At 33.3% G+C, this 13,350-nt stretch overlaps 1 protein-coding gene across 2 annotated transcripts; it reads left to right on the forward strand.

Moving 5' to 3' along the window:
* The first annotated feature begins 228 nt into the window (after positions 1–228).
* On the forward strand, positions 229–12,685 carry Ufm1 (ubiquitin fold modifier 1). Of its 2 annotated transcripts, XR_782376.1 has the most exons (7): positions 229–329; positions 410–466; positions 4,160–4,217; positions 6,995–7,034; positions 8,273–8,305; positions 9,517–11,186; positions 12,649–12,685. XR_782376.1 is itself a non-coding variant. In XM_010635191.3 (6 exons), coding segments are annotated over exons 1-6 (258 nt in total). In that variant the 5' UTR covers positions 229–327; the 3' UTR covers positions 9,585–12,635. The 2 variants fall into 2 exon arrangements, 1 of the variants encoding a protein (XP_010633493.1); XM_010635191.3 differs by lacking the exon at positions 12,649–12,685 and having other exon boundaries at positions 9,517–12,635.
* The last annotated feature ends 665 nt before the right edge of the window (positions 12,686–13,350 follow it).

Consider the following 13,350-nt stretch of genomic DNA (forward strand, 5'->3'; position numbering starts at 1 on the left):
AAAAGCTATGCTCACACTTGTACTGCCTTACTACAAATATGAGCGCGTATAACTGAAGTTAGAAAGATATCCTTTCCATTCCACCGATGCTCCTGCTTCAGAAACAAAAACACAAAAGCAGTAGGTAGTTGTAAGGCTAAGGCTGCGCCTATAACGAGTATCTGCGCACGATTTTCAGGCATTGCTTTGGACAGCAGCGGACTTGGAGGACCCCGGCTCGCCGAGGGACACGTGGAGCTGAGTGGGGCGGGGCCGGGCGCTTCCTCATTGCCCAGGAAGTGGGCAGGTCGGCCAAGCTAGGGTGGCGTGTCTATCCGCGGGTCCACCATGTAAGTTATGTACTTGTGAGAAGCCCGCCCCGCACCTAGGTTGCTACCCAGTCCTGACTTTCTCCCCTTGTATTACCCAGGTCGAAGGTTTCCTTTAAGATCACGCTGACGTCAGATCCGCGGCTGCCCTACAAAGTGTGAGTATCTTCTTGCCTGCCGGGGCGTCTGCTGCTCAGGCCTGGCTGGGCTGGAGGTGTTCGGAGCTTTTCAGACGTTCCCATTTCATCCAGCCTGCACTGCTTCCCTCCTTTTACCCCTATCTGTGACCTTCCAGGAGCCTTCCCCACAGGATCCTGAAAGGAGAGGTACCCTGTGTGCTCTTCTGGGTGTCTCCCAGGAACGGTGACTCCAGAGAGTTTCTGCTGACCCCTGGCCTTCCCTAGGAATTCATTTGGTGGGCGAGTGAAGCTGAAGGACCTTTGGACAGGGGCTTCAGCAGTTCTTGTCATCTGGTGAATGAAAGGGCCTCTCAGCTGTTTGCCAGCTGTTTAAGGAAGCTAGGCAGTACTTTTCGTTGCACACTCCAAAATTAGTTGATTGCTTTTTACTGTCAGGCTTTTTATTTTGTATGCGACTTGACAATAGGCATCACAAAGTAATGAGCCTTACATTACACATTTCCTGTGTTGGAATTAATAAGCAGTGTTCATAGCACGGGCAATATGAATTGGGCCTTTTATCTATGTAAGGCCTTTCCTTATTCTTTAACAGTTAGGTGGATTATCAGTGGTCTAAACGCTGCCCATGTAGAACTTCCAGTGATTCTACACTGACTCTCCTGAGGTTATTTCAACTGAAAGTCCCATTATATGTGGCAAAGAACAGGACTTCAGTAAAGTTTTATGGAGACTCTCAAAAAACAAAAGTTAGAAATTTCATTTAACCCAGCTATTCCCCTTCTAGGTATCTTTCCAAAAGGTTTAAAGACAAACACACACACACACACACACACACACACACACACACACACACACACACAGTGATATATGCATATGCATGTTTACAGCAGCACAATTCATAATAGCAGCATTTTGGAAGTGGCCACTATGTCCATCAACATATGAATGGAAAGAAAATGTGGTATACACAATGGAGTACTACGCTGTAAAGAGGGATAGACTTGAGTCATTTGTTGAAAAATGGATCCACCTAGAGACCATAATCTTAAGGAAAATAAATCAGCCACACAAGCTTAAATATTACTGATTTCTCTTACACATAAGAAACCCAAGGTAAAAATCAAGAGAAAAACGGAAGATAGGTAGTAGAAAATAGATGTTTTACAAAAAGGAGAGGTACCAAGAGATGGAGGGAGGGTGAATGGGGAGGGGAAGAGGATGAAGGAAAAAATTAAGATATGTTATATACGTGTACCAAGTCTCCACAGAGAATGTAAGCATGTGTGGCAAGCATGTACTAATACAGATAAAACTTGGAAAAAATTTATAATCAAAATTATGAGTACTATGGCCTATTGAGCTGATTACAACTGTCATCCGCTTCAATGACTTCCACTTGTCACCCCTGCAGCCTGCAGGCCTTTTGATCCCTTGTGTTTTCCATGTCTATAATTTTTCTTTTCACACCTTATATTAAGTATTCATTGTCACGGCCTAGAAGTTTAGGAACTCTAATTAATTATTTCATCTCTAAAATGTTTTCTTCAGACACTTTCTTATAGATAACTATGTTGTCTCTTTTCAGCTCATTACTCTTAATATCACTTCTACAATGCTTCCTTTAACCCATTGATCACACTGTTTTTTAAATCTATCACTTTCCACCCCAGTGCTATACCTGACTCATTTCTCACTTATCCAGCTTAGAGTAAGTACATTGTCTGTCTAAATCATTTTCTTGGAAATACCCTCAATTCTGATGTCTCTTTTTTCTTCCTAGTATATTTTGCTTGACAAAACAGCAACTCTGAATCCAACCATTTGTGTTCCATATATATAACTAAATATTTCTGAAGAAGTGACACAATTAAATTTTTGGATTTTACATAAAATTATTGACTAGCATTTTATACCCCCCAGTGTTATTTTTCTCCTTATTCTCAGAAATATTTCACACTTTCCATAGCTCTTCTCTTACTCAAGCTGTCAGAGAGGGAGTCTTACATCTTTCCATCCCTGCATCTGTAAATTTCCATGGCATGTATAAATCCACGATTTCAGTTGCTTATTCATTTATACAAAATTCATTTATAGATTCTATCTATTTTTAGAGTTCCTATGACAAGCTGGTTGGCCTGCTTAGATTCTAGATCCTATCTCTTTGTAGGATTAGAGTAGATGAAGTTAGCTGAGGGCAGTGGCACACACTTAGCACTTAGCACTTAGCAGGCTGTGGCAGGAGGATCACTGCCTTCTAGGCAAGTCTAAACTGCATGGCAAGGCCCTGTCTCAAAAAAACAAAACAAAAAGTAAAGTGGTTGAAGTGAAGGGACCTCTTTCTCCCTGTCATTGGTTTCACCCTATATACTTATTCTCATCAATGTATAAATGTGTTCTAGTTGGGAGAGGGAGAAAGAGGACAGAGTAGGACAATGTTAACAGAATATTGTACCAGTGACTTAATTTAGTAGGCAGTATTGTTTAGTGTAGGTTTAATTGTGGGCACATATACATCTATGTGTATATATATTATGTCTGTATAAATTGTAGAGATACTGCAGAAATTAAAAAACTATTGTGTACTTTGTAAGCTATTGTTTTTTTAATAAATGACTATCCTTTAAAGTTCTATTTTCATTTTCTGTCTCCACCAAAACAAGAAAATAGGAAAAGTATGATACCCAGTTTTATCCTTTAGCAGTAATTTGGAGGAGTGAAAGAGTGACAGCCAAAAAATCTACTCTTTCTAAAATGCAGTATAGTATGCTGTTGTGGTTATGATGTTTATATTATATTCAGAGATCTGTAGACTAAATGAGGAATGTGGGCATATACTCGAGCGTTATATAATGATAGTTCATGTTGTATTTAATATTGAGACATTGAAGATTGATGGGATGATGACAAATAGTTTCGAAGAGAAATGTCTTTTCCCTCTTTTCCTTGAAATTATCTATTTTCTGTTTTTAATCACTGTAACATTTTACATAGGAATCTTACTTTTTTTACTTTTTAAAAAACTTGCATTTTTAAGTGTAATGTCATTTTCATTTTTAAACTGAAAATTCATGCCGATTTGACTTTGGGACAAAGTCATTTTTTAAAAAGTTTATCAATACACTTGATATTGACGAGTCAATTAAAAAATCACCTTTCCACGGTATTATATCAGATACTATTAAGCTCTTTTTCAGATGATGGTGAAAAATCACTTCATTGTTACCATTTTTTCATCAATTTGGTCTACTATTTTAGACATGTTTATTAAACCTATACATGAGGGTTTATTGGAAAGCTATATTATGTCATGATGTTTCCCAGATCTACTTTTAATGAAAATGGTCACACTGCTGCATTGGGTGTAAAGAAATTTAAACAAGAAGTAGTAAGGATCAAGGAGAGATTCAGCTTGTTGCAGCGATATCCAGAAACAAACAGCAGCCCATATGCTAGACTTGTATAAATGCTAAAACATAAAAATCAGTATGGATTTGTTTTTAAGTGCTACTTTGGACAGCTACTCTAAGGCTATTTCCTTTTTAATATTTTTTAAGGTTTTTTTTTTTTTTAAGGTTAATGTATTAAAATCAAAACAGCCAACTTTGAAACTCAAAAGGCAGCTTTCCTCAGATATGTTACAATGGAAAGAGTAAGGGACACAGGCTTTAAAAACACTTATGTTCTAAAATGTCTTTTTTGTTATTATTGCAGACTCAGTGTTCCTGAAAGTACACCTTTCACAGCAGTCTTAAAGTTTGCAGCTGAAGAAGTAAGTATGAAAATTGGAACAACCCTTATGGAATTCAGTTTGGCAGTATGTTTCAAAATTTAAAAAAAAATTATCACCAACCATCTCCCTCTGGTTTTATTGCTAGGTTTATGCTCTTAAAAAAAGTTATAAGTTAAAGCTTTGATTTTTACAGTTGAAAAGAATGACTTGAACAAACTGACATGTTTCATGTAACCATTGAAAATTATAGGATCTTTTATTGAACTTAAAGTTGCCAATGATATGTAAATTTAAAAAAAAACTTTTATTATATTCTATAAATAATTTTTTAGGTTTAATTCTAAAAGTATATATATTTTTAAAAATTTATCTTTTCACATTTTCTGAATGATCATATGGATTGTCAGTAAAATTTCTTTTGAGAAAATGTCTAGTTTTTAAAAACATGGTAGAATTTTGTTTTTAAGAAACAAGAATTCTCCCAAATTATCAAAAGCATCTATAAAGCTAATCAGACATGACACTTGGAAGAGTTGGTTTATCTGGTAAAAATGGCATTAAAATATGACTTGGGAGACTTCAGATATGTGTTTTAGTTTTAGCTGTATAACATGGAGCAGTTTCTCTCTTCACCACATTATTTTTTGGTGTGTGATGTGTTGTGCTGTGTTTTGTAGTCCTGGAAATCAAAGATAAGTCCTTGGGAATAGTAGGTAAATTGTGTATCACTGAGCTAGTTATTGCCTGTACTTTCTATCTAATGATTTGTGTAAAAATACAATACTAAAATTTTGTGGTGAAGTGAAGATACTGGACAGGCTCAGATTAACCCAAATCTAAATACTTTGGTACAAACTCTTTAGAAAAATGTGTAGTTACAGAAAAAAATCATCGTAATAACTAAATAAATAAGAAACCAGCTTAATTCATGGCTCTGCCCTCTGTTTAAATGATTAATTGGAAGTCAGCCAACCAATATGTGTGCTCATAACTCCTTGTGAACTATCTCAGAGACCACTAATGTCTTTACTTATTCAGAATTTAACTCAAAGTGGTGGTATTTAAGTCGATTTTGTTCAGTTCATGCCGAGAAAGTAAGTAAAATGAGGTGAGACACAAATCTGGGTACGTTTTTGCTGCACAGATGACTTGGAATAAATATTCCAGAGATATAACAGATGCCAGATTTAAGAATTATATCTGAATAAGCTGTTTGTAATAATCATCATTTTATGTTTTTAGTTATTTTTGTTTTGTTTAGTTATTTTATAGTGTCCACTTTCATGCTGTAACCTTAGTCATTTTGTGAACTTAGAAACAGTTGTAAAGGAATGTGCAGTAGAAAATTAACAAATGTTGCACAACCATATATACTAATAAAATTTGAGAAGAACTATCAGGAAACGATATTGTTGAATCTTTCAGTGAAAAAAGTTTTCTTGATACACCAAGGGTCAAGATTTAAATCCTTGATAAAATTATCTTAGTAAACAATAAAATTCTTTTGTACTCTAGAGAAGGAATAAACTATATCAGCAATTGCTCTCGGCTTTTAAAAGACACTAAGTATATGGTCACTTGTGACGTGACTGGGACTAAGAAAATGTTCAGCTTATCTTAATAAGGGCATAATGTGAAAGTTAGTCTCAGTAAGGTAACTAAAACTTTTGTAGGATTCTTTGTTTTGAAGGTCTGAGGTACTCTAATTAGTTTGAAAGTAAGCTTTTAATTGTTTTTATCAATTGTGCATAAGTGACCTTTTATAAATGCCTAGAATTACATTGCCATTATATGTGGCTTGAGCAGAACCACACACAGAAATCTAGTACAACTTAAAAAAAAATTTTTTTTTTTTGAAAAATGGATTAGTGGCCAGGAAACACTTCATTCACCATTTCCTTTTTGTAGATAAATAGACTGTATTGGCAATATATTAAAGCCTTTTGAGAAGGTGACTAGATTAATAAAATGTTTTTGAAATATATTTGATCACAAAACTCAACTTTCATAAAGTTAGTCCATAGTGCAGACATGCTAATAAGTAATACTGGTTGGAGAAATGAATAAATTTTGAAGAGATGAAACACTTCGTTAACTTCTGGTCCTTACAGTGTTAAATGATGGACTTTACCTTATCTACCAACCCATTCCTTACTTCATTTTATTGAGTTTCTTCTTTGACATTTCTGAAATGGATCAGGGATGTTTTGCTATGACTGTTCGCCATGTGGCTGTCACATAATTCGCCATGTGACATGCACTTAACTGAATTTAGTTGTTATATCCTAGTGGTGTAATTAGACTATTTCAGAATGTTAGAATATTGCTGATATTAAGTCAGCAAATCTTGAGAATTTTAAGGGAGTACAAGCCTTGGCTGTTACCTGAAAACCTTCTGGAAATCTCTCATTAAATACAAGCCTGTCTATTAGGAACTTGCAATTTCTACGCAGAAACTTTAGAAATATTCTCATCAATTCTACTTATGTTTTGTTTGTATAATAGAATTACATATGATAAAAGTGACATGTCGACATTTGAAAGTTAGACATTGATTTGGCTATAGATTGATGTTTTTCCATTTTTGCAGTCCATAAAATAAAGAGTATTTTATAATCTATAGTATCCTTAATATAGTCAGACACATTATTTAGGATATAAGGTTATTTAAAACAAAGCAGATTGTAGTACTTTGGTCTCATCACTCTAAAAGATAAATCACATTCTAGAACTATAGAATTGGCTATATGTACCTCTTTCTTGTTACTCATCTTTTATAGATATTTATATAGATATCTTTCTTTTCTGCCTTTTAGTTTAAGGTTCCTGCAGCAACAAGTGCAATTATTACCAATGGTAAGAATTTCTTTAAAACTATTACCTTTGAGCTGTAGACATTGTTGAAGAAGAATCTAATCAAAACTGGTTCAATTAAAAAGCCCCACATGTATGTTAACATAAATGATGTACTTCATGGTAAAACATAAGTCTGAGTTATCGCCTTTACTTAGCTCCATTCATTTTCTTTGTGCTTTGATATAAATAGCACTTTATGATTTCTGGTGTCTTTCTCGTTGCATTTCAGATTATTAATGGGAGTAGCTAAGTAGCTTTCTGTTTTTAATTTAGTAGGATGTTTGATGTTTTCATTTTTATGTCATTTTTAAAGTACTGCCTTAGAAAATGGTTTAGAAAACAAAGTTAAGTAGGAATTTATCTTAACTATTGTGTTATATTTTCTGTAGAAAACTTAATTTTAGTTTTGCAATATTTAATTCAGTTAGGTATTCAGTTAAAATTGAATATTTTGGAATGCTGGTAACAGTTAAGTATGATGAAATTAGTCTTATGGGAAAATAGAAATAATAAGATGAGAAGTAAGCTTGTAGGAAGGGGTTAACTCTTCCAAATATAGGAATTAATAATGTGCTGTATGGTCTATGTGCTGTTAGGATAGACATAAGAGGAAAGGGATTTAAAGTGCAGTACCACGATTCATCTTAGGTGTGACAGAATTTCTCTGTATACAATGTTCTGTATGTTTTCACACTGAAGTGTTTCTATTTAGAAGAATGCTGGCCTACTTTTAGGATAGCTTTAGTGTCATCAATCAGTAACTCATGGGAAAATGTTCTGAAACTTACACAGTGTCAGTGGAATTTTAAAGGAATGATTTGTGATCTCTCTGTTCTTAAGATTTTATGCCTCAGAGGAGTAAGAAAATGATTAATGGCATACCTGTAGTGCTTTTATAGCCTTTTGGAAGAAATGACAAACTGTGTGTGTGTGTGTGTGTGTGTTTTCTGTGTGTGTGTGTGTGTGTGTGTTTCTGTGTATGTATATGGAGAAACTATCTCCCCAGAACTTACTGTGATCACTGTGTTGACAGATATTCTTGTCTAACCCCACAATATGTATAAATATTTAACAGTAGATTTCAATAGACAGGTTACTTTTACTTGAAAGATTGTCATTTATGTTCTGGGATTTTAATTGTTTAATATATGCTTATACAGTGTTGCTTTGGCGAGTCTCTTCTTGTTACTATTTTAGCTTTAGAAATAACTTGCATGGTTTTACAATTTATTTTTTAGATGGAATAGGAATAAATCCCGCACAGACTGCTGGTAAGTATGTGAAAACTCAAAGTATCACTGGGGCTATGAGTGTTGATTGATTCTGAATATTTGATTCATTCTAATTAGGTTCAAGATTTTCATCAGGATGTAGCTATTATTTAGAAATTGTAGAGCACTCTTATGAGTCTGAGTAATAGTTTATTTCATTACATATGACAGTTATACATGTTTTTGGCTACAAGTACACCTAATAATGGCTTGTAAGCATTAAGAGTGTTGAATACACATAACAAAAAGTCTGAAAGTAAGATTGTGCTGATGCGAATAAAGATTTAGACCTACCTCCTAAGAGGGTACATTATATGTGGGTAACATTTAGTAAGTGCTACTGTAATTTTAATGAACAGTATAATTTACATTTCTAGATACTGAATCCACACTTAGAACTTTAAAAGATAAACGTAATTCAGTGATATATTGATGTCCGTATCAGCAGGCAAAGTAAAAATAGTCTTACACTTTATTATATATAGTCTTAAACTTTTAAAAACTGTTTTTATTTTTTAAATGTCTTTTTGAGCCAGTAGTCTAATTATAAATCTTTTGAAACCATACATGGTATAATATACTATAACCACATTGTTGAGCAGTACTTTTAAATTGGTACATTGTAAAGTTTTTTTTTTTATTATAACAAAGCTATCTCATTGTCATGAGTGATATACTGTAGTTTAAAAATTATTTTAATAAGCAGTTTTATTTCAAGTAACAGTTTTAACTGTATAATTCATTAGTTTGAATTACTGCTTACTTTAATATATTTGTGTATTGTTTTGCCTTTCTTAGTTGAATTGTGTATATCATTGGGCGTGAAGAAAACCTCAACAAATAGTTGAGCCAAATCACTGTATCTAAATTTTTGTCACTTGTTACAATTTAGATTTTTCCTCCCTTGACTTAGGTCTTTTCTTGTGTATTAAATATTCATAATTAAGTTAATTAATTTTATGTGCTGACTGTATTAGTATTTTCATGACTGATGTTCTTATTTAAAGTTTGTAAGCATTTGTTGAGTGTTGAAGAAATGGGAGGAATAGGAACAAGACATTAAAGGCATGGAATTGGTTCTCATGGTGTTTAAATATTTGTACCTACTTTTCACTACATTTTTTATAGTATGCAGTAACTGTTGGAATATTAAGATAACTTGTCATTTTTAAAAATGTGTAACTGTATTTTTTGTTTGTTTGTTTGTGTAGGAAACGTTTTTCTAAAGCATGGTTCAGAACTGCGAATTATCCCTAGAGATCGTGTTGGAAGCTGCTAATGCCTACTACTGGGAGCGTACAGTTACCTTTCAGAATAAAAATTGCCATTTTTGTTTTGGTTGTGAAGGTGAAATCAGGCATGTAACATACAATGAAAATACCAAAAGTCCGTGAAACAATGAAAGGTGACCCCTTTGTCCCTTGTCGCTCGTACTATTCTTGTGAAGTCGAAGTGGTTATGAATGGACAAAACCACCTCCACAGAAAGTCGTACAGTGGTCGGCTGCTGCCTCAAAACACTTGTAGGGAGTTCATTTGTGGCAAATGGGTTATGCAACTGTAATTTTTTACATGGAAGATAAAATTCTGATAATTTTTTCTGAATATATTTGGAAAACTAAAATTTCCTAAGCATTACATATTGCTTGAGATAAAAGTGTAGAAGGATTGACTATGGATCATAGATGGCAGTTTGCTTGATAGCATCTTAAAGACTCACATGTAATTTGATTCTTAAATATACATTTTACGATAAGTATAATAGACATGCCAATAAATACTTAACGATCTTTTGCATTTTAAATTTTCAAACTTAATGTGTCATATCAATTTTAATTTAATGTCAAAGAACCAAAACTTTTTAATTTCTTGATCTAACCATTATGTCATAAACAAATGTCTGATACCAAATATATATTTTTTTCTTCCCAGTACCAGGAATTGCACTCAGGACCTTGCACTTGCCAGGCAGGCGTGGTGCCATTGAACCAAATGGTTTTAACAGTATTCTTGCAAAATCCAATATTTGTCATGGTGGGAGTTGACAATGCAGTATAAGCATTTTTTGGCTAATTTATACATTTCTTTAGAATTATGTGCTTATCAATTTCTTAATGAAACATTCTTATGACAAAAACCCTTAAAAAATAACTTTGTGAAGATATTATTTCTGAATAGCATTCTGAAAGACGATTGTTAGAGTGAAGATCTGAATCTCATCACAAAGCTTAAAGAAATACTGATCAGAAATGCTGATGGTTATGTTTATTGAAGACCTAACTTCTGAGGAAGTGCTAATATTAGTCACCCACATGGATAAGAAGCCAGGAAAGGGAAGGTGAAAAAGCTCAAATGGCCATGCTGTAGCAAAGAGGAATGAGTGGCAAGAGCAACAGTAGAAGTAGCAAAATGTCACAAAATGTCACAGAAAATGCTAAGGGGATGAACAAAACCGTGGGGGATATGTTAGAAAAACTGAAATGAAAGACAAAATAGCTAGTCTTAGCAACTACAAACTTAAAAGTACCCATTATGAGTATTTAAGAAATGTCCAAAATAAAAGATGATATTTGTGCTTACAGAGGAAATCGGTATCTGTACAGTTTCAGTTCACAGCGGTGAATTGAAGTCTCATAGTGATTCAGAATCAGTGCTTGGCCTATTGTAAATGGGAAACTTTCTAGAGAAGGGGTTTTATCTTTCTAGTTCTTTTTAGAGATGGAAAGGTAGATGTTCAATAAATAGTTCCCAGTTTATTCATGAAGTCTCTGTGACCAATATTTATCTTAGCATGTTTCATTATCTTTGCTGTTACAGGGTCCAGTTTTATTGAGGAAAAAAACTACAATAAAATGCAGCAGAACCAGCATCTGAAGGATGATGTCAGTACTTTAAGATATTTTTCAAAAATCTGAGGAATAGAATTTTCTGTTATCACAGGAAAAAGATTTTGCTAAAAAATATACTATGTTTGCGGTGTTTTTATTTTTATAAAAAAAAATATGATGCTTAAAGACCCTTATTAGGCCTCAGTTGACTAGGTATTTCTAATTTCCAATCCTTGAATTTTTGTCTTAGTTTAATTTTTTTTTCCATTTTTCTAGCACAGAAATTTGCTTGCTGTTTGCATATGTTTAAAGTGCCATAAAGTGATTTAATTCTTTGGTTTTTTAGTTTTGAAAATTAGACTATAGTTCTTAAAGTGTTTTGTTAAACAACTAGAAATTTTATTTAAATAGTCTGTAAATTCTCTGTGCAGAATGCTTTGAAATACTATATTTAGTATAAATGTATTACTGGCTCATGGTTATGAAATAGATTTTGTTACACTATAAACCGTATTGTCTGCTTTTACTCGTACACTTAATGAGCACACTTGTTGATCTACTTTATTAAATCATTTAAAACTAATACAGTGATTAATGGCCATAAGCCTTAGAAATGAATATATACTTCCAAATGTCAATCAGACATTATCATACAGAAAAGAAAAAGTTCAGAAGAAAGGATTTTAGTAACTGACTAGACCAGAAGGTCCCCCACCTAGGTGATTATCAGTAACTGAGGAAATTTGAAATACAGCTTTGGAAACTACCCCTCAGATTCTAACTCATTAAGTCTAGAGTAGTATGTAGAAATTACTGTAAAAGGCAGCCTTGGTAACAGTTGCTGTGTAGTTACTTGGAAAATTAATGAGACCAACTTTTCACTTTATAGAAGAACAAAATGAGGTCCAAGGGATCAGATTAACTAGAATACATTCCAGAAAAGTGGATAGTTTGTTTCTGCTGCTTAATTCTGTAGTAGCTTGAGTAAGTTCAAAGATGTCTCATTGATAATAGAAGCCTTCTTTAAAATTTCTTAAGTCAATTTCTTAGGTATTTTCTTAAGTTACTAAATGAAAGAAAAATTAATAAAAAACTCCTTTCTATTTCCCAAATTAGAATACTAAAGCTACATATATTTTTACCCAAGGACCTTGATATATTAATTTGAAGCTTTAATATACTTTAATGGAGTGATTCTAAATTGGTATTAATGTTCCCAAGGCCATTCATAAAAACCACAGAAATAAATATGACATGTAAATTATCCAAAAGAAATCTGTTGAATATCTGAGTTAAATAGTTTAATGGATAATTTTACTTATTTTATTATTTACAACGATGCTATATTATCTCCCTTTATAGGAGAAAAGGAATAAGATTGAGATTTGAATTCATCTTTTGATGGAGACTGCACATCATACTGAGAACTTTTAACTATTCATTTTCTGCAATATGTTACATATGTATTGAATTACAAATTTAATTTTTTTTTTTTTTTTTTTTTTTTTTGTACCAGGGATTGAACTTGGGTCCTTACGCTTGCAAGGCAGGCCACCGAACTGCTGAGCTAAATCCCCGGCAAAAAAATTAAGTTTATTGGTACATTTTAGGTATACGATATGATGACATCTATCATTGGGAATTTGTATCTTTACATGATAAATCTTGGTTCTTATTTTTTTCCCCATTCTCCTGCCTTCCCTTCAACCTCTCCACCCCTCCCTATTTACAAAGACGTTTTTTAGAGTATGAATATGTGTGTTAAGATAATAAATGCTATTAGTTTTAATACATGGTTTAAATATGATGGTAAAATATAAAACTTTTGAACATTATATACAATATAACAAGCGATGATACTGACAGGCTTAGTCGGTGCAGGGACTAGTTCCTAATTTCCCATTAGACGGTTTACATTTTTTTAGTCTTACATATATAGGTTCAGCTGCAGGATTATTTAGAGCCTACTCTTTCAACCTGATTGCCATCCTTAAACCCTTCTAACACAAATTCTATATTAGCACTGTTTAGTGTTACAGATGGTTAGATCACTTTAACCATTAATTATTCTTGAAAAGCTCTGTCAAATATATTATCTATATCAAAACTGCCCAAAGATACCTGTTAATTCATAAGAGTTTCCTTTTTCTTGTCATATCAAACCAATCACCAAATTCTGTTGATTCTCATAGCAATCTCTAATGCCCTCATTTTATAT

Source organism: Fukomys damarensis, unplaced genomic scaffold, assembly GCF_012274545.1.
Source record: "Fukomys damarensis isolate Sample0158 unplaced genomic scaffold, DMR_v1.0_HiC HiC_scaffold_38, whole genome shotgun sequence".
Lineage (NCBI taxonomy): Eukaryota > Metazoa > Chordata > Mammalia > Rodentia > Bathyergidae > Fukomys > Fukomys damarensis.

Bases quoted from the DNA above. Each gene is read 5' to 3' on its own strand.
- Ufm1 (XM_010635191.3), top strand. The intron at 467-4,159 runs GTGAGTATCTTC...TTATTATTGCAG, and splicing joins CCGCGGCTGCCCTACAAAGT to ACTCAGTGTTCCTGAAAGTA. The intron at 7,035-8,272 runs GTAAGAATTTCT...TTTATTTTTTAG, and splicing joins AAGTGCAATTATTACCAATG to ATGGAATAGGAATAAATCCC.